General features: G+C 36.5%; 1 protein-coding gene across 1 annotated transcript in view; it reads left to right on the plus strand.

Annotated features, from left to right (window-relative positions):
- Positions 1-21,567, plus strand: part of ADGRV1 (adhesion G protein-coupled receptor V1) — a 677,468-nt gene that overhangs the window by 56,507 nt on the left and 599,394 nt on the right. The window contains exons 2-9 of the mRNA XM_049867518.1: positions 1,405-1,589; positions 2,789-2,938; positions 4,040-4,135; positions 6,843-6,947; positions 12,060-12,173; positions 13,766-14,331; positions 14,692-14,962; positions 15,339-15,668. Of these exons, the coding sequence (XP_049723475.1) occupies positions 1,405-1,589; positions 2,789-2,938; positions 4,040-4,135; positions 6,843-6,947; positions 12,060-12,173; positions 13,766-14,331; positions 14,692-14,962; positions 15,339-15,668 (1,817 nt within the window). The remainder of the gene's footprint in view (positions 1-1,404; positions 1,590-2,788; positions 2,939-4,039; positions 4,136-6,842; positions 6,948-12,059; positions 12,174-13,765; positions 14,332-14,691; positions 14,963-15,338; positions 15,669-21,567) is intronic.

Genomic DNA, 21,567 nt, shown 5'->3' on the forward strand with positions numbered 1-21,567 from the left:
GTGTGGAAAGAACCATTTTACTTCTTCTCCCAAACCTCTTAGCCCTCTGGCAGACTCCCTTGGAGAAAGGACACAAAAACAAAAAAAGATCCAGTCCTTCAGAATCTGTCCTTAGTGGCCTACTGTCCCTCTTGTGGCCTCCATCTGAACTCTGCATTCCTTGTCTATGGATTTTGTAGGCATATGCATACGAGACATCACTAAGCAATCTCAGACTGTACTGTTGGAATATACTTGGCTGAGAAAATTGCATTTAAACCTTAAAATATATCAAGAACACATGTATTTGGTGGTCCCTAAATATAAGGGCACGTGTGGGAAATAAGAAGGTGTACTACATGTATGAATGTTCCGTTACTTCTTGACCAAGGTAAAGATTAATAGGAAGCATTTTGGCTCATGAGTACACAATGCGACCCTTCTTTAAAAGGCATGAACTTATTATGTTTGTGTGACTGGTCGCATAGATCCATTGAAATCTTAATGATCCATGAGATAAGTTGTTCACATTTTCAGAGGTCATCTACATTACAAAAAAGCAGCACTTTCAAGAGGGCCCTGCACTGTTGTGCTTCTGAAAGCACTAGAATCACACAGTGCTGAAAATAGGAACAAAATTGATGACTCATTAACACGCACATTGTAGTATGGAGAAAACAATAGAAGTTATGGAGAAGAAGGAAACACACATTTGCCAAATTTGCTTATTTCTAAAGCAACATAGACATTTTCTAAGAAGTGGCCTTAGTATTTTAGCTAGTAATTTAAGTCCGGGAAATTTACCTCTTCTTTGAAAGGATTTAGCATTTGCTTACAGTAATGAAAATTTTTAAATAGCCATCTTAATTCAGACAAATTCAAAGAAATAATAGACACTAACCAAGAAATTGTTGCTAAGTATTTAGCTTCAACTCTTTTATGTACCAGCTTCGAGAAGTCTTCCATATTTCCATGATCATCAAGTAAATGGATGAATAAGCCCTATTAAGTTTGTTGATCCATTTGACAATTTCAGTTTTGTCTGGTATTTCACAGTTGCACTTGAAGGAAGATGGGCTTTAATCGAATTTCCCTGTGGTTTTTCTTAAGATAAAGTGATGGTGACCAAATTTTTTAATAAACTAAATCTGGGTTGAATATAACAAATAAGTTTAAGACCACTTATAACTCTTGTCTTGATATAGAAAGTAAAGGGAAGGAAAAATGGTAAAAAAGAGCGATAGGAAGAGATCGTGATTATTTAACTTATATCTGTGATCACACATTTGAGTTACATGGATTAATATTTGATGTATTTATGTCTTAGTTGCTTAATGTCTCTGTCTATATATGTGTAGACAACACATTCTAATGGAAATAGATATATTTTATGAATAAAATCCTTTTTTTTTTTTTTCCCTCTAGGGATGCCCTCTGCATCTTTATTAGTAAATCTTCTTTCAGCTTTATTCATGCCCTTTGTGTTTGGAGACACAGAAGTAAGATTTGCTGGACAAACAGAATTTGTTGTTAATGAAACAAGTACAACAGTTATTCGTCTTGTCATCGAAAGGATAGGAGAGCCAGCAAATGTCGTTGCAATTGTATCGGTAAGAAGTGATCATAGTTCTCTTCTTATTGAAATATGTATGAAATTTCTTAAGAATTGTTTACTGTTTAGTGTTCTGAGTAGTTTTGTTATAATAAATGATCTGCAGATACACTGTTACATTCATGTCTCTTAGAGGTTTGTAGAGTGTTCTGAGGTAGGCACGTACATTTGACAACAGCATTTTAAAAACAGTGGTCTTAAATGATTGACAAAAATTTCCCTATATATGTCCTGCATTTTTCTTTTATGCTGAATCATATTTTTCTAGTAATTAAATTATTCTCTATGAGTTCTCTGGTGAAGGACATTTCAATTGGGTTTGCACAAGAAGTTGTTCTTTTACGGTTTCATGATTATTACTCCACTGAGAATCTTATTAGAAATGCCTGATTTTATAAAATGAGGTGATCAAAAGTTAAAGAATTGGGCCTTTCTTTGGGTCATTATAGAAGAATATAAGTACAACTTCAAGTTGAAATTTTTGTAAGGGCAGTTTTTTTGAAATTGATAGGGAAATTAATTGATTTTCCTGAAACATTTTGGCAGGCTACTTCCACCTCTTTGACGGAATTTTAGCTACAGTTTATCTTCTGGTTAGGGTTGCCGTATATGAACGTGATCTGTTCCTAAATTGTCTTTAAGTCAAATTTGTAGGGAAGTCCAAGAGGTGCACACGGTTCTTATGCTCGACGTCTTCAGTGATTTAAAAGCTGCACGTGCAGCAGGTGAAGCTGACTGTGACGAAGAAGTTGCTGAGACTAGGGGTTTGTTCAGTCCTTTCAAAATTAGGGCAAATTTACACAACATTAAAGGGCAAGTATGAGTTATCCGTAAACTAGACGTTCTTAACCTGGGGACTTACTGTAGTCTATTCCAGATGAGTTAAGGGGCAGAGGGGAAAAAAAATCTCATCATTATGTTTCTATGTAATTATTCTTTTTTCCTTTTGGAGCATAAACAAATGCTTCTGTATAGAAGAATTTCTTTCCATAATAATTGTTTTTTTGGTACATGAGTTTTACCAGTTGTTAAAATATTTGTGTTTTATATTTTTTGGTACATCCTATCTGTATGTGTCAGTGCCACTTAAAGATTCATGTTTTTTTTTCCTTTTCTTGTTGTTGATTGTTGTAATTAGCATTGTTTTTACTTAACATGGTATTATGTAAGGAAGACTTTTTTTTTTGCATTTGCTAGCTGTATGGCGAAGACACCAGGGACTTCTTTGACACATATGCTGCAGCTTTTATACCTGCTGGAGAAACAAATAGGACAGTGTACATAGCAGTATGTGATGATGACTTGCCAGAGCCTGATGAAACTTTTATTTTTCACTTAACATTACAGGTAAGTCCTTTTTCCATGAACCTTAACCTCATAAAAATCTTGCAAGACTTAAACACTTTGTTTCTTTAGAGACAAGCCAGTGCAGGTGACCAGTGGCGATATTCATCGAAGCCAGAACTGACCATCCCTTTGGCAATTCCACAGTCTGGTATACCTCAGATAACCTTAAGATTTTATAGCTAGTTTTCAGATCTATTCAGCTGATTTAAGAATTGCTGTGACAAATGCCCAAGAAAACCTTGTCTTCCCTTTGGCCTTTTTCTCTTTTATCTTTCCCCTGCTACCAGGTGCACAAAGAATGACCGTGACTTCTTGAGTTCAAAGCAGAAGGATATAAAAAGCAGGCATGGAAGTGGGAGATCCCTGTGCCTTAGGATGAGTTCAGAGTACCCCCGGGAAAAATACTTGAATAGTTGAATAACCTAAGGTTTAGTTACCCTTTATGGCTTGATCATTGGTTTTGGCAATGACTGCTAACATTGCTCCAGTTAATTTTTTCTGAAAGACATTGAGAATATTTTTTAGAATGATTATGTAAGTGTGATTGAAATTTTTGTGAAAATGATGCTTAAAACAGTCATGTTTTGCTTTTGTAAACCACTCTATTTAAATATGTATTCCTTATGCTGATGATGAATGTCACAGAAAACTCTCCCCACTTTTACAAGACAGTTTACTATTTTACCTTTAATTTAGCTCTATGATTTATAGAATAACTAATTCTTAAGTTTCAGTACCTTGTATAGTAAAAGAAAAAAATTATGAACAGAATTTCATGCTGGATACCTACTTCCCTGCTAGAATATTAATAATGCCATTATAGTAATTATAATATGATTATAATATTGTAGTATTGCTAGTCAGTGATTATTTATAACATAATTACTAATAGTTATTAATATTTCTCAAAATTTTTTTGAGGAATTCATGTTTGAGGCTCTTTTACGATGTTGAGTTAGTTTGAATATGTTTCCTTCATATGTACAATAAAAGTGTACTTGTATTTTTATTCATATGCTGGATAATTACTTAAAAATTCTTTTAAAATATTTTTTCTTGTTATTTTTTATTTATTGCTTTATTCTTGGGCTTTTATTTTAGAACCCCTCAGCAAAGGTGAAACTTGGATGGCCAAGGACCGTTACTATAACAATATTATCAAATGACAATGCCTTTGGGATTATTTCATTTAATATGGTATGGGTACAATTTGATTAATTTTGTGGTTGCTAGATAGTAATTTATTTGATTACTTTATGTGATGTCAGCTAGCATCATCCTGTCTTTTGATGTTTAAATAAAATTTGCTTTAACTCTCTCCCTATTCCGTATCCTGTAGAAGGTACATTTTTTTCTACCTAAGATTTCTGGGAATTAAGGAGGCCAAGACTGTCATGGTTAGCTCTTGTCCTAATTTCTTTATCTACTGATCATTTTACCTGACTCATTTGTTACCTGTCATGGCTGGTCTTTAACTGAGGCATGCAACCCAATGCCTTTTGCTTGATTTCCCCAGACACCGCTTAGAGAAGGTCTTGTCTGTGTCAGACTCTTCTGCAGGTATTGAATGACTGAGAGAAAAAAAAGCATATTGAAAGAATATTGAAAACATATATAGTAAACTTAAAATTGCAATGCAGACATTACAGCTCTTAAAAATTCTATAGTCAATCTCTGCCCTGGGATTTTTCTTGTTAATTAATATTTCTTGAAGGTTAACACCCTATCTCATCCCCCTCAATTTTGCTCAGCATTTCTCTTTCTTTCCTTTACTACCACATTCCTGTGTCCCTAGCTAATCTTAACTAGGTTCAGAGGGTTTTCTCTTTAGAAGCAAATGCACAAGTCAGGTCTCTCCTTGAGATAAATTGTTTCCAACTCTGTAAACAAAATTTGTCTCCAATACAACTGAATTTTGCCACAAAGTTTTAGACTACGATAAACTTCCTGATATGGAGTCCTTTTGAATCATGCTATTAATTATCATTAATTGGATATGATGTAATACTCCCCAACTTTTTAATTATTTTCTAATTTAGAAGGCTACTACAGCTGGTGGCACTGTATGTCATTTTCTTAGTACTATAAATTGCTGTTGAAATAAAAAAAAAAAGAAATAAAGTAGGCTATAAAAACCATTGAAACCCATTGCCATCAGGCTATAGTAATATACAATTTTTATACTCACAGTATCTTAAGTAAAAGGAGGTATTTAGTAGACATTTTGTAACCTCTCATATCTTCAGGGAGCCCTGGTGCTGCAGTGGTTAAAGTGCTTGGCTGCTAACCAAAAAGTCAATGGTTTGAGCCCACCAGCTGTTCTATGGAGGAAAGATGTGGCTGTCTGTTTCTGTAAAGATATATAGCCTTGGAAACCCTATGGGGCAATTCTAGTTTGTCCTATAGGGTCACTTGAGTCAGAATCAACTCAATGGCAGTGGGTTTGGGTTGGATTATATCTTCATTTACAAAAATTAATTAAATTAATTAATTACGTAACAGGATCCTTTAATTGTTTAGTAATTCTTTGGCTTGAGCTGCCTTAAATTTTGTCGATCTTTAAAAAGAAAACTCATTTTGAGCACAGTTACCTCGCTTGGACAGCATTTGGTACAAACTTACATTTAGGACTTGAGAGAATTTGCAAGGCAACTAAAGTGATTTCTCTGCACACTGCCTTTCCTCTATACCCCTTCCAAACCTAACACCCCCATCCTTATACAGCTGGATTTGCCATTATATTTCTTAGCATCAGTTGAAAATCCCTGAATGGTGGGGTCTCAGCGCTTTCAGGCAGCTTCTGGCTGGACACCTGGCCTATATGTTTAAAATTAAACTAAGTATCTGTTGATCAGGGAGTCCTGGTGGCACAATGGTTAAACCCTCGGCTGCTAACCAAAAGGTGGGTGGTTTGAATCCACCCAGATGCTCTGTGGGAGAAAGCCTGGAGATCTACTCGCATCAAGATTACACCTAGGAAATCATATGGGAGCAATTCTACTCTATCATATGGGATCACTATGAGTTGAAAATGATCGGATGGCAACAACAACAACATCTGTTGAGCACACAGTAGGTGCTCAATAGCCTGGCTTTCATTCCTAGCCTTGATGATGATTATATTGATGATGAAGAATGACATTGATGATGATAATTATATAAACCCATAAACCCAGTGCCATCGAGTAAATTCCGACTCATATTAGTCAACATCTATTGAGCCCTTAGTGTGTGTCAGGCACTAAGATAAGCACTTTATGCAAATTATCTCATTGAAACTTCAATACTGGAGAGGAATGCTGAGACCTAGTGCCACCCTGAGAGATTGGCACTGCTGTCTTTGCAGGTGTGCATTTGGCTTTTTCCCTGTTCCTCCTTTTTTATCCTGAGTTTCAGCCAGCCAAGCATGTTTTAATATTTGAAATCCTGGCTCTTTTTCCCCCAACCAGTGATCAGTATCTGAAAAAGTTATTAGCAGTTGCCAGCTTTTCAGTGGTGAGCTGACCAATAAGGAGGGAATTGCTGATGGGAGCATGGCAGAGCGGTGGTACCAATGAGTTATCTGTTCAGGCAACTTCACTCTTTTTCATGAAACTCATGAAATTCATGAATTAATCATCTTTGGACTAGGTGATCTTTATGATTCGTTAGTGGAAGAGCAAGTTGATGGTAGAACCAGGCCAGGAACCTACATATCCTGTTTGGCTAGTTGTATGTTCCCTTTACGGTATTATTTTTAGCTTTTTTAAGTGTTTGTGTTAGCAACAGTTAATTAATGCTGGGAAATACCACATTCTTAGAGTACAAGGCAGATTGATTTGTACATGGAATTTAGTATTTCTAAGGTAACAGCTTGCACTTCCTCCTACCTCTAATTGATCAGTGTCCTTCCTCTTCCCAACAGCTCTCCTCAATCACAGTGAGTGAGCCCAGGGGCAGAAATGAGTCTGTGCCTCTTACTCTAATTAGGGAAAAAGGAACATACGGGACAGTCACTGTGTGTTTTGAGGTAAGTTTACTCTGAAATAATTTTAAATGGTAACACTTAAGAGCTTTTACTAGTTGGCTGGAGTTTTAATAATCAAGGTCCTTTGTATAATAAATGTGACCTTGAATAAAAATGAAAAAAACACTTTTATCTGATAAATTTTATGATTAATATAAAAATGTTTTCCTTGCTTCTTGAATGTACCATGCTTACATGAAACACAATGTATCATTTTAGATTTGGTATAATAATGAATCACAAAATAAAATAATAATGCTAATTCTATAAAATTCATAAAACCTTTATGATAAACCTTTTCAAGTATATAAATTTTAAAAATGCCCATGGATTATTTAGGCTTATGTAAAATTACAGTAAAACCTGCGAAAGCCAGAACCTGTGTAAGACAGAAACCTGTCAGAGAAGGAAAACTCAAATATTTTCCACTAAAACGAGGGATAGAAAAATTTTCTGCCCTACCAAAGGCAGAAAACTTGCAAGACTTGGATATACAAGGCAGTTCTGTTGAGTTCTGGCTTTCACAGTTTTCGCTGTATTTAATATATTAGGTGCTGTCAAGTTGGTTCCGACTCATAGCGACCCTATAGGACAGAGTAGAATTGCCCCATAGGATTTCCAAAGAGCAGCCGGTGCATTTGAATGGCCGACCTTTTGGTTAGCAGCCGAACTCTTAACCACTACGCCACCAGGATATATAGTCTTTGTAGATATCCCCCCCGCTTTTTTTTTTAAACATATTTAATGGACGGTATTAACAGCAGTTGCACTCTGCCGTGGAGATCCTTAGATGTGACAGGATGTGGCATGAAGGAATAGACTATGGGTGGGGTCTGTTTCTCAGGATGCCAGCTGTAACTATTCTGCTTTATTGCTTACTGATCACATGTGTACCATTGTGTCACTACATTGATGTTCTATGAGATGCAAATTTACATCTTCCTCTAATTTTTTCTGTTTTAGAAGACTCAGAACATGGTCATGTACTATTTTCAAACATTCTAGCATTAGAAAGTTCTGATACCAGTTTCTATTTTAATCAGTAATTGCAATATCAATAAAATGGATATTTGGATTTATATTACATAATTACACTAACACATAAGAGGTTTGTCCGTATTTATACATACCTACATCATATTGTAGCTATGATAATTACAGAAGAAAATAAAATAGGAGAGGACAATGACGCATGAAAAGCATTGTCGTGTGTTAGGTGCTGTAGAGTTGGTTTTGACTCATAGTGACCCTGCGTACAACAGAATGAAACACTGCCTGGTCCTGTACCATTCTCATAATCATTGTTATGTTTGAGCCCATTGTTGCAGCCACTGTATCAATCCATCTCGCTGAGAATCTTCCCCTTTTTCACTCACTCTGTACAAAGGATGACGTCCTTCTCCAGGGACTGGTCCCTCCCGATAACATGTACAAAGTATGTGAGATGAAATCTTGCCATCCTTGCTTCTAATGGTCATTCTGGCTGCACTTCTTCCAAGACAGATTTGTTTGTTCTTCTGGCAGTTCATGGTTTATTCAATATTCTTTACCAACACCATAATTCAAAGGCATCAGTTCTTCTTCAGTCTTCCTTATTCATTGTCCAGCTTTCACATACATATGAGGTGATTGAAAACACCATGCCTTGAGTCAAGTGCACCTTACTGCTTAAAGTGACGTCTTTGCTTTTTAACACTTTAAAGAAGTCTTTTGCAGCAAGTTTGCCCAATGCAATGTGTTTGATTTCTTGATTACTGCTTTCATGGGTATTGGTAGTGGATCCAAGTAATATGAAATCCATGACAACTTCAGCCTTTTCTCCATTTATCATGATGTTGCTTATTGGTCCCATTGTGAGGATTTTTGTTTTCTTTATGTTGAGGTGTAATTCTTACCGAAGGTTGTGGTCTTTGATCTTCATCAGTAAGTGCGTCAAGTCCTCTTCACTTTCCGCAGGCAAGGTTATGTCATCTGCATATCCCAGGTTGTTAAGGAGTCTTCCTCCAATCCTGATGCCCTGTTCTTCATATAGTCCAGCTTCTCAGATTATTTGCTCGGCATACAGATTGAATAAGTATGGTGAAAGGATGCACACCTGATGCACACCTTTCTTGACTTTAAACCATGCAGTATCCCCTTGTTCTGTTCGAACGACTGCCTCTTGGCCTAAATACAGGTTCCTCATGATCACAATTAAGTGTTCTGGAATTCTTATGCTTTGCAGTGTGTATCAGTAATTTGTTATGATCCACACAGTTGGATGCCTGTGCATAGTCAGTAAAACACAGGTAAACATCTTTGTGGTATTCTCTGCTTTCAGCCAAGATCCATTTGATGTCAGCAATGATGCCCCTCATTCCATGTCCTCTTCTGAACCTGTCTTGAATTTCTGGCAGTTCCTTTTCAATGTACACTGCAACCGCTTTTGAATCATCTCCAAAAAGTTTTACTTGCGTGTGATATTAATGATATTGTTTGATAATTTCTGCATTCTGTTGAATCACCTTTCTTGGAATGTGTACAAATATGAGTCTCTTCCAGTCCATTGGCCAGGTAGCTGTCTTCAAAATTTCTTGGCATAGACGAGTGAGAGCTTCCAGTGCTGCAGCTGTTTGGTATTCCATCAATTCCTGGAGCCTTGTTTTTCGCCAATGCCTTCAGTGAAGCTTGGACCTCTTCTTTCGGTACCATTGGTTTTGATCATATGCTACCTCTTGATATGGTTGAACGTTGACCAATTCTTTTTGATGTAGTGACTGTATTCCTACCATCTTCTTTTGATGCTTCCTGTGTCATTTAATATTTTCTCCTTTAGTATCTTTCAATACTGCATTCGAGGCTTGGATTTTTATTCAGTTATTTCAACTTGAGAAATGCTGAGGGTGTTCTTCCCATTTGGTTTTCTGTCTTCAGGTTTTTGCACATTTCATTACAATAATTTGTCTTCTGGAGCCGCTCTTTGAAATCTTCTGTTCAGCTCTTTTACTTCATCATTTTTTCCTTTTGCCTTAGGTACTCTACAGTTAAGAGCAAGTTTCGGAGCCTCTTCTGACACTATTTTGTTCTTTTCTTTTTTTCCTGTCTTTTTAATTACCTCTTGCTTTCTTCATGTATGATGTCCTTGATGTCATTCCGCAACTTGTCTGGTCTTCGGTCATTAGTGTTTAATGAGTCAAATCTATTCTTTGAGGTAGTCTCTAAATTCAGGTGGGACTTGTTCTAATTTTCTTCAACTTCAGCTGAACTTGTAGAGGAGCAATTGATGATCTGTTCTACAGATGGCCCCTGGCCTTGTTCTGACTGATGATAATGAGCTTTTCCATCATGTCTTTCCACAGATGTAGTTGATTTGGTTTCTGTGTATTCCACCTGGTGAGGTCCACTTGTATAGTCCTGTTTATGTTATTGAAAAAAGGTATTTGCAATGAAGAAGTCTCTGGTCTTGCAAAATTCTATCATAAGCTCTTCGGCATTGTTTCTATCACCAAGGCCATGAAAAACATAGTAAACACTAAATAAAGATGCAGTAGTCTTGTGTGTTCTACACAGGAAGCCTCTAGCAATATTTCATGTACTTAGGAATATGGATTTAGAGGATACATTTTAAAAAATAAGTCTTATAAGCAAAATGGAAAATTTTGAAAAAAATCGGTGTTAAAGGGTTAAGGCATTTGGATTATAGTGTTTTAAACTTCTCTGACTCGATGGCATTGGTTTTTATTGGGTATTGATTTTCAAAGATATTTTATTTGATCTTTAGCTTTTAGTTTGTGTAAATAATTACAGGAAACATTTGCAGAGCATTTAGTAATACTGTAGGAGCCTTGGCAGTGCAGTGGTTAAAGCGCTTGGCTGCTAATAAAAAGGTCAGCGGTTTGAACCCACCAGCCGCTCCATGTGAGAAAGAGATTAAAGCCTTGGAAACCCTATGGGGCAGTTCTGCTCTGTCCTATAGGGTTGCTTTGAGTACTAATTGACTCAATGGCAATGGGCTTTTTTATTTTTGGTTAATAGTGCCATACTTTTTCTAAGTGTTTTCACTGATTGTCACTGCGTAATAATAGTAGCAACTCTCCCCAGCACTCACTTTTCCCTTATGCTCTTCTTAATCATTTTTCCTAGTACTCAGCATCTGACACATACGCATTTATTTGTTGTTTATTCCCTTCCATAAATGTAAGGTCCAGGTGGGTATGACATTTCCTCTGTTCACTGCTATATCCTTAGCACATAGAAGAGGTCAGAGTACTCAATAAATAATTTTAAAGTGAATTATTTCATAAAATCTTCACATCAAGTGTGTGAAGTGAATATTATGATGACCATTTTAAAGACAAACAAAATGCTGCATAGAGTTTTTAAATAACTTGCCCAAGGCCACACAGTCGGTGGTGGAGTAAATATTTCATTCTGTTACTTAAGGGAATTTACTAATCTTGAATACCCTTCCTCTCGAGGAGAAATCTTTATAGTTTTTTCTTAGGTTTAATGGTTGAGAAAAAATAGAGAACTCTTAGAAACCACATAGTTTAGTGTAATTGTAGTCAGGACCTATAATTACATTAAAAACCCGCCGCCGTTGAGTAGATTTCCACTCATAGTGACCCTGTAGGACAGGGTAGAAGTGCCCTGTAGGATTTCCAAGGAGCGGCTGGTAGATTCAAACTGCCCACCTTTTTGGTTAGTAGACAAGCTTTAACCACTATGCCACCAGGGCTCCATAATTACATTACAGGCCCTGGCTATTAATTAGAAGGTCTGACTTGCATACCCACCCACTGCCCTCGAGTCGATTCTAACTAACAGCAACCCTATAGAACAGAGTAGAGCTGCCCCATAGAGTGTCCAAGGCTGTAAATCTTTACAGGAATCAGACTGCCACATCTTTCTCCTTAAGAGCTGCTGGTGGTTTTGAAGCTTCAGCTTTTTGGTTAGTAGCCAAGCACTTTAACCACTGCACCACCAAGGCTCCTACAGACTTAGGAGTGGTATAATTCGTCTTGCAAAACATTTTAAAAATAAACCAGATTGTTTTGCCAGCTGATGTCAACAACAATGTTTTACCAGTCTTATGAAACGTTTTGTATTTATTGATGGCATCACATTTCTTTGCAGGTAGAAGGTGGCCCAAATCCACCTGAAGAAGATTTGAGTCCAGTTAAAGGGAATATCACCTTTCCCCCTGGCAGAGCAACCATAATTTATAACTTGACAGTACTTGATGATGAGGTGGGATGATGTTAAATACCTATATGGGGCAAGGACTGTGTCTCTGTATTACAGGCATGTTAGAGAGGTTATATCAAGCATTGTGCTCAGTATTCGAAATTATTTTAGAAAATAGTCATATGTACATAACATCAGTACTTTGTGGCCAATCATACTTTAGCTATAAATAGTTGTGTATTTTAGATTTATCATGTTAATACTTACCATACTTAGTCCACATATTCATCTAAAAGCTGACAAATGTGAATATAATTGGGAACCATACTAACACAAACATTTAAGCATTTGGTAACCATGATGACTGATTTTTGATAGTGATTTTCTGTTTTGAGCAGGCACAGTACTACTTATCTAGCATAAACATTTTGCTATAAGAGCAAAAAAAAAAAAAAAATCTACTACAAATGATATTCTTTTGTTTGGATATTTTAAAGGTTCACATTTCACAATGAAGCTACCAAACATTGAGATACATAATCTAGCTAGCTTAACTGCTAAGGAAGAATAAGCATGAATATTAACATGCAAGATGTCCCCATAAGCTAAAGACAAAACATGACTTTCCATAAAATCATCTAAGTATTGCCAGAACACACACACACAATAGGGAATATCCTAGAACAAAAATCCTAGAACCAAATCACAATAAACCCCTACAGAAGAAAGACCTAAATGCATTCAAAGACATTATTATAAAACAGTATTTCTCTTGAAAAAAATGAAGCACTAGGTAGCATCTGTAGCTCTAGTTTGTCTGGTTCTGGAAGCCATTAAAACCTTTTTGTTTTCAGACCCCAGAACATTGAAAGGTTGTAATTTGTAGATATACAACTGTAGATTTAAAAGACCCTCAATCGAATTATATAGGTTTATTTTTTGAGATAAAGAATTTTACTTTTTATATTGCTGTTGATAGAGGAGAAAAGTGGAATTTATAATGAAGGAAGTGCTCAAACAGAGCAGAGGAGAGTAACCTTAGGATTTCTGTGCTGTTACAAAAGAAAAAAGGTTTGCTTTAATCATCAACATTTTGCTTAGTAGTGATTCTTACAGCTCATTTTCCAGAGGCGTGATATGCGTTTTGGAAGTCATATGATTGGTATCATATGTTCGACTCCTGAATTAGAAACCAGAGAGAAGCATGTATAGTTCTCATGACTGAAAACTAATAATTTTAATCTGATATTTAATGTAATTTTCTGAATTCTGAGATATTGTTAGACTTTGAGTGCTGCTTCTAACCACCTCTACCAACCAGGTAAAGATGGTTAGAATTTAACTCTATTTTTACCATATAATTTTTAGCGTTATCTACAGACTGATCAAGGCTGAAAGGCATTACTACCTATTCTTCATTACCTTTTCATACCATTGCCTTATTCACTTTCTCTTCCCTATCTAAAACACATCACCTACTTTTGGGAAATATTTTAGTAAATGGAGACTAAGCAGTTCTTTTTGTTTGTTCCTTTTAATTAATGATTTTTTAAAATCTCTAATTATATTGAAACATAGTGACTTTTTATACCATGGTTGCTTTGCAGGTGTTTTTCGGTATTGATGTTTTGTCACAATTTATATTTCTTTGACAGATACCTGAAAATGACGAAATGTTTTTGATTCAGCTGAAAAGTGTAGAAGGAGGAGCAGAGATCAACACCTCTATGAGCTCAGTTGAGATCATCATTAAGAAAAATGATAGTCCTGTGAGGTTTACCCAGAGTGTTTTTTTGGTACCTGAGGAAGATCATATACTCATAATTCCAGTACTTCGTGGAAAGGATGATAGTGGAAATCTGATTGGATCTGATGAATATGAAGTTTCAATCAGTTATGCCGTTATAACTGGGAATTCAACAGCACATGCCCAGCAAAATGTAGACTTCATTGATCTTCAGCTAAACACAACTATTGTTTTTCCACCTTTTGTTCATGAATCACACCTGAAATTTCAAATCATTGACGATGCCATACCAGAGATTGCTGAATCCTTTCATGTTGTGTTACTAAAGGATTCCTTATGGGGAGATGCTGTGCTATTAGGCCCTTCTATTGTACAAGTCACCATTAAGCCAAATGACAAGCCTTACGGGGTCCTCTCATTCAACAGTATCTTGTTTGAAAGGATGGTTATAATTGATGAAGATACAGTCTCAAGGTATGGGTTATTTTAAACTTGTTACTACAACTATTTTAATACATTTCCCAAGATGTAATTTTTGTGGTGTTGAACACATCACTTGGACTGTTGGAGCACGTATCATTTCCTTTACCATGGCTTCACTGTTTTCTTTCTTATTTGAGATGTGATTTAAATACGCAAATAAAGTTATATTATGCAGGTGCTCCAGGACCCATCTACATATCTACTCCTTTATATTAAAAACAACTCTGTGATGTAGATTCTGCTTTTACCAGAGCCTGATGACCACTTGATATTGAGAAAGCCTATCCAAGTGAAATAAAGTGACCACAATACGTTATGTGATCATATACATTTCATTTTAAAACATTCTAGATTTGAAGAAATCACAGTGGTCAGAAATGGTGGTACCCATGGTAATGTTTCTGTGAACTGGGTGTTGACACGGAATAACAGTGATCCCTCACCAGTAACAGCAGATATCAGACCGAGTTCTGGAGTTCTTCATTTTGCCCAAGGGCAGATGGTGGCATCAATTCCTTTTACTGTCGTGAATGACGATCTCCCAGAAGAGGCAGAAGCTTATCTACTTCAGATTCAGCCTCGCACAATACGTGGAGGTGCAGAAGTGAGCGAACCGGCAGAGGTAGATCTCTTGTTATGATTTATGCTTGTGAATATTTCTGTGCTATAGAAGAGCCAGAGGATTTGGGCATATAAATTAAATTTATGTTTAGTTTTATGTGACAGGAAGAACACTGGCAATGGAAATGATTATTGTTTCCTTGTTCCAGGTTTTTCTTTCTGCAAATAAATGCTTCCAAAAAAGCTCACAAACTATAATTTAGTAAAGTTTTCAAATCTGTTTTGATTCATCTTTTACTCTGTTTCATATAAGAAGTGATCATTTTAGACATGATATATAAATAATGTTAAAAATCAGAATAGCCTTAGAAATAAACAGTTTGGTAAGCTCAGATGTGAGAATTCTGCCCTTTAATGTTTTATTCCTTTATCTGCAGCTTTTGTTCTACATTCAGGATAGTGATGATGTTTATGGCCTGATAACATTTTTTCCTATGGAAAACCAGAAGATTGAAAGTAGCCCAGGTGAACGATTTTTATCTTTGAGCTTTTTAAGACAAGGTGGAACTAAAGGAGATGTGAGGATGCTTTACTCTGCACTTTATATTCCTGCTGGACCTGTGGACACTTTGAGAGCAAAAGATGGCATCTTAAATATATCTAGGAGAAATAGCCTTACATTCCCAGAGCAAAAAACTCAAGTCACTACAAAATTACCAATAAGAAATGACGCATTTCTTCAGAATGGGGCCCACTTCCTAGTACAGGTACCTTAATGATTAAAATAATTTCAACTTTTTTAAACTAGAAGGTTACATACATGTGTGAGAACGTTAACTAGCCTTTTTGTTCTTTGTTATTTTGCCATCATTTATATTTTGGATTCTACTAGTGCTTACTAAAAGTTACTGAGGTAGCCAAACAGACCAAAGAGAGACTGTGCCTGCTTCTAAACTGTAAAGGATGAATAAGACAAGGTTTCTACTTTTAGAAGGTTCATATTTTAATTAGATGATAATACAAGTACACCAGGCATGATAATTCAAGTCAGAATGTGACGGATGAAGTAACTAACGGTCATAGAGGAGGGCTGGGAAAAACAGAGATTTGCCATTCTTTTGAGCTGGTTTGGGAAAATGTGACATTGGTATGGGGTTTGTGGGATAAATATGATTTGTATGATGGATATTGTAAGAAAGGCCTTCCAGATAAAAAAAGCAATATGAGGAAAATTGTGTCAATATTTTTAAATAATATACTCAGCTATTTCTTTGTCTATTAACTGTAGATTGAATCTCTAGACTCTCAACTATTTAAACTGAGAAACTAAGTGCCCCATAACATAGCCTTCTACTGCACCTTATTTTACTTAACTTCTTTTAACCAAAACATTATTTTTTATTGTCAAAGTTTAAAACAGCTATATATTACTTGTGAGACTGTTTTTTTTTTTTTTAATGTGTTTGGTATTAGTTGATTCTAAAAATCAGAAAATAATTAAAGGTCTTCTCAGATTTTGATTAGGTAGATAAACTTGATGTAGACTCAGGTATGAATGGATTAATAAAGAAAATTTTAAGTCATACTTCTTTGCTACAGATTTGCTAAATATTGAGTGGAACCTCATTCCATCAGTTTCTTTGAATCCTGCCACATTTAAATTTGTTTCATGTTTTTTTCCAAGTTTATTATTGCTTGCCCTGGAGTTTCAGATTGCTGCCTTTCTATCTGGCATCTTCAGCAAGTTATTGAGCTCTTCCAGCTGTCTTATCATATATGTTGAATGTGGAGCTTAGTTGTGCTAACTGCTTTCTGTGCTTGCTTCATACTTGCTATTCTTGGATTATGTTTTAGTTTTGTTGTAGTGTACCTATCCTCAAATATTTGTGCAGAAAGGGTATGTATAAAGTAAACTTTTTTTTTTTATTAACTTTTATTGAGCTTCAAGTGAACGTTTACAAATCAAGTCAATCTGTCACATATAAGTTAATATACATCTTACTCCTTACTCCCACTTGCTCTCCCCCTAATGAGTCAGCCCTTCCAGTCTCTCCTTTCGTGAAAACTTTGGCAGCCTCCAACTCTCTCTATCCTCCCATCCCCCCTCCAGACAGGAGATGCCAACACAATCTCAAGTGTCCACCTGATATAATTAGCTCACTCTTCATCAGCATCTCTCTCCCACCCACTGTCCAGTCCCTTTCATGTCTGATGAGTTGTCTTCGGGGATGGTTCCCATCCTGTGCCAACAGAAGGTTTGGGGACCATGACCGCCGGGATTCCTCTAGTCACATCCAGACCATTAAGTATGGTCTTTTTATGAGAATTTGGGGTCTGCATCCCACTTATCTCCTGCTCCCTCAGGGGTTCTCTATTGTGCTCCCTGTCAGGGCAGTCATCGATTGTGGCCGGGCACCAACTAGTTCTTCTGTTCTCAGGATAATGTAGGTCTCTGGTTCATGTGGCCCTCTCTGTCTCTTGGGGTCTTAGTTGTCGTGTGACCTTGGTGTTCTTCATTTTCCTTTGCTCCAGGTGGGTTGAGATCAGTTGATGCATCTTAGATGGCTGCTTGTTAGCTTTTAAGACCCCAGACGCCACATTTCAAAGTGGGATGCAGAATGTTTTCATAATAGAATTATTTTGCCAATTGACTTAGAAGTCCCCTTATAAAGTAAACTTTTGAGTTTTTGAATAGTTGAAAATTTCTTTATTTCAAAGTAACATTGATGGTTTAGCTTTGGTAGAAATTTGTAGATTAATATTATATTTTACTCAGAATTTAGAAGGTATTGTCTTTTTTAACATCTGGATTTGTTTACGAGAAGTTTGAGGGTACAGATTACTTGCTTTTGTAGGTAGCTTGTTCTTTATCTCTGAAAGCTTTTTATATCTTCCCTTGCTTAGCACTCAGTGGGATGAACCCTTTCATTCTGAAGACGCTTGTCTTTTTCAGCTGGGCCATTGCTCATGCTTGTGCTGTTAGTGCATTGCATGAGGACTCTTGGCCAAGGGAGCTAGTGGGCACTCCGTTATGGGAATGTATGATTTCTCAGTATCTGGAGTATACCTTTTTGTAATTTGCCTACCCAGAGGGATGCTTTGTCAGTTTCCCCAAAGACTTTGTTACTAGTGGAGGAAGATCTTATTTTTCGTCATTATTATTATTACTTTTTTTTTATTGTACTTCCTCCAAATGGGGAAAATATATATAACAAAAAATTTGCCACTTGTAAAATTCAGTGACATTAATTACATTCACTGTACTGTGCAGTCATCCCCTCTATTTTGAAAAAAATTTTCATCACTCCAAACAGAAACTCAGAACCCGTAAAAGCAGTAACACCCCTTTCCACTACGCAGCCACTGGTAACCACTGGTAAAGTTTGGTCTCTATGCATTTCCCTAATCTAGATATTTCCTATAAATGGGATCATGTGTTTGTCCTTTTGTGTCTGGCTTATTTCACTCAGCGTGATATTTTCAAAGGTCATCTGTAGTGCAGCATTTCTCTTTATATCTGAATAATATTCCATTGTATTTATGTATACGTTGTTGTTTATCCATTCATCAGTTGTTGGGCACTTGGGTTGTTTCTATCTATTGACTATTGTAAGTCTGCAGTGAATATTAGTGTACAAGTATCTATTTGAGCTCCTGCTTTTAAGTCTTTTGAGTATATACCTATGAGTGGAATTGCTGGGTCATATGGTAATTCTGGAAACCCTGGTGGCATAGTGGTTAAGCTCCTACAGCTGCTAACCAAAGGGTTGGCAGTTTGAATCCACCAGGCGCTCCTTGGAAACTCTAGGTGGCAGTTCTACACTGTCCTCCTATAGGGTCGCTATGAGTCGGAATCGACTTGACGGCACTGGGTTATGGTAATTCTATGTTTAATTTTTTAAATTAGAGTATTAAATGGCTTAATATTTATTAAAATATTATTTTAATATTTAGCCAGAATATTGTTTGCTGCCATTGAGTCAGCCCTCGACTCATGGCAACCTCATGTGTTACAGATTAGAACTGCTCCGTCGTCATGTTTTCTTGGCTGTAATCTTTAAAGAAGCATATTTCCAGGGCTTTTGCTCCATGGAGCCGTTGGGTGGGTTTGAACTGCAAACTTTCCAGTTAGCAACTGATCACAAACTGCTTGTGCCACCCAGGCTCCTATTACTTTAAAAAGTCAAAAATTGGGGAAAAAAAGCCTAACTTAAAAATTTTATAAGATGCTTGTTCCCACTCTTCCTGAAACTATTTTATTACAATAAAAATATGTAACAAAATACTTGCCAATTCAACATTTTGTACTTGTCCAGTTCAGTGACATTGGTTATGTTCGTCATATTGTGCAACTATCCCCACTATCTGTTTCCAAATTATTCCACCACTGTTAACAGAAACTCAGTGCCACCTGAGCAAAGACTCCCCTTTTGCCCCTCCCTCCTATCTCTGGTAACCACTAATAGACTTTGGTCTCTATACATTTGCTTATTTCTTATAAATGGGGCCATACAATATTCGTCCTTTTGTGACTGACTTTTTTCACTCAGTGTGGTATTTTCAAGTGGGGAAATTTTGATATGATGCATGCTTTTGTCTATGAGGTAACTTACTTTCCGGGGACTTATGAGTTTTTCTTCTTGGGGTGATGGGTGTACAGAACATGGATTTATTCCCAGTTGTGTTCATTTCCTCCTGCGGCTTGTGGAATGGACTCATGAGATGACTGACCAGATGGTGGTAGATCTGGATCAGGAAAGTGGAATAGAGAAACTGGTCAAGCCCAGGGCCATGGTTATATTAAGAAAGAAGTTAAAATGCTGCCAGTTGAACACATCTAGAGATATATTTACAAACTTAAAAAAAATTATTTAAGCTTGGTCTTATGCAAAAACATGTCATAACTTGTTTGTTCTTTAAGTTGATCCTATTAATATGAAAATGCATACTGATTTCACCAGTTCTCACTTAGGGTAGTGTTTCCCAAACCAGAAAATTTGCAAAAGTCTCTTGAAGATAATAATTTGGCAGGTAGAGTTGCAGAACTTAATGGAGGCTTTCTGTTTGGTTTTGAGTTTTTTTGGTGCTAGTGCTCTCCATCTTCTCTGCTACCGGTGTCCTCTGGAATCAGAATATTCTCATTTATATGTGTTTAAGATTTTTTTTGTCCCTACGATCTCAGTGTTCTGGAGCCCTGTGGTGGTGCAGTGGTTAAGCGTTTGGCTGCTAACCAAAAGGTCGGCAGTCTTTGAATCCACCAGCTGCCCCTTGGAAACCCTTTGGGGAGTTCTACGCTGCCCATAGGGTTGCTATGACTTGGGATTGACTGGACGGTAATGGGTTTGGTTTGGTTTTGGTTTTATCTCAGTGTTCAGTTTTCTCTTCTGTCTGTCTCCAACCTTGCATAGACTACAACTCATGTGAAAAGCAAATTATTAAAATAAGTTAAATGAGGCAAAGATTTTACACGTTTGCTTTTGCTTTCACGAAGGTCTGAGCAATATGGTGTTCCTGCAGTAGTTGGAGTTATGGGACATGAGTTTGAAAATTGATGATGCAGAAATGTTGCTTTTGAGTTGTGGAAAACTACTTTTCTCTTTCCATTCTAGTTTTCTGATTTTCTCTTGTTACCTCAAAACAAGTTTTTACTGGGGATGGAGATCCATGTACATATGCTCGTAACAGTAGCCTCTATAGTAAACTTTTAGTCTTTTGAAGACTTCCAGTATCTCTACCAAAGTATTATGAAAAAATCCCTATGTAAATAAATTCTTATTAAGAACCTCCTGTGTGTCAGATATTACCCTAGTTCTTTTACTCTCAGCATGCTATAAATCATGATGGAATTTGTTTTTGATAACCTTGAAAACTAAGGAAAAACTTGAAGAAGCATGTGCTGTCAGAATTTCAGTGATCCAGACTGTGTTAGAAAGCTGTTTATGCCAATGATTCTGGACTCCATTCTTTGTGTACCTCTGTTCAGTTAAAAAACAAAGCCTTTACAGTGCAGACAGTTAATTTAATACTTGTTTAGGGAAAAAAAGGCATTATTAGTCACTGACATAATTCCTTGAGATTCAAAACAGCTGTAGGTGCTGGATAGCTGGTTGGAATGAGAAGGTTGTGTAGTTTGTATAGTACATAATGGATGATCAGTGCAAGAACAGGAGACATCAGACTCTGCATGGAAAGTTGAATGAAACTGAAGAAAGGAGAAGCTGAGATATGAGCGCCTCATTCTTTAGTAACCCTGGCAGTTAAATACATTAGTCTGAGATATGACTTTTGGCAGGCATGGGGTTACTAATGCCCCGTCCCCGCTGCAAACTCTCTGAAAGCAAAGAATGGCCCCTGTTGAATGGAGCGGTTTGATTTAGCAGATGCTTAAGAAACCCAGTAACAAAGGCTTAGAGACTAGGAAATAAGCCATGTAAAATTAGCATTTTCTTTTTGAGCAGTTCATTTCTTAGCCTTCTATGTCTTTTTTCTTTTTATTATGCAAAAATAATGTATCTGTAGTTAATTCTATAGTTTTTTGGTGCAAAGTAATTTTGAAGAAAATTTTCTTCTTTTTAGAAAGTTTTATTGAAACTATATTGGGTTTCTTTCCTTCACATTTTAAACAGTGTTATCAGTTTAGCTCTTTATGACGATACAGGCTCAAGA

The sequence above is a fragment of the Elephas maximus genome, chromosome 2 (genome assembly GCF_024166365.1).
Source record: "Elephas maximus indicus isolate mEleMax1 chromosome 2, mEleMax1 primary haplotype, whole genome shotgun sequence".
NCBI lineage: Eukaryota > Metazoa > Chordata > Mammalia > Proboscidea > Elephantidae > Elephas > Elephas maximus.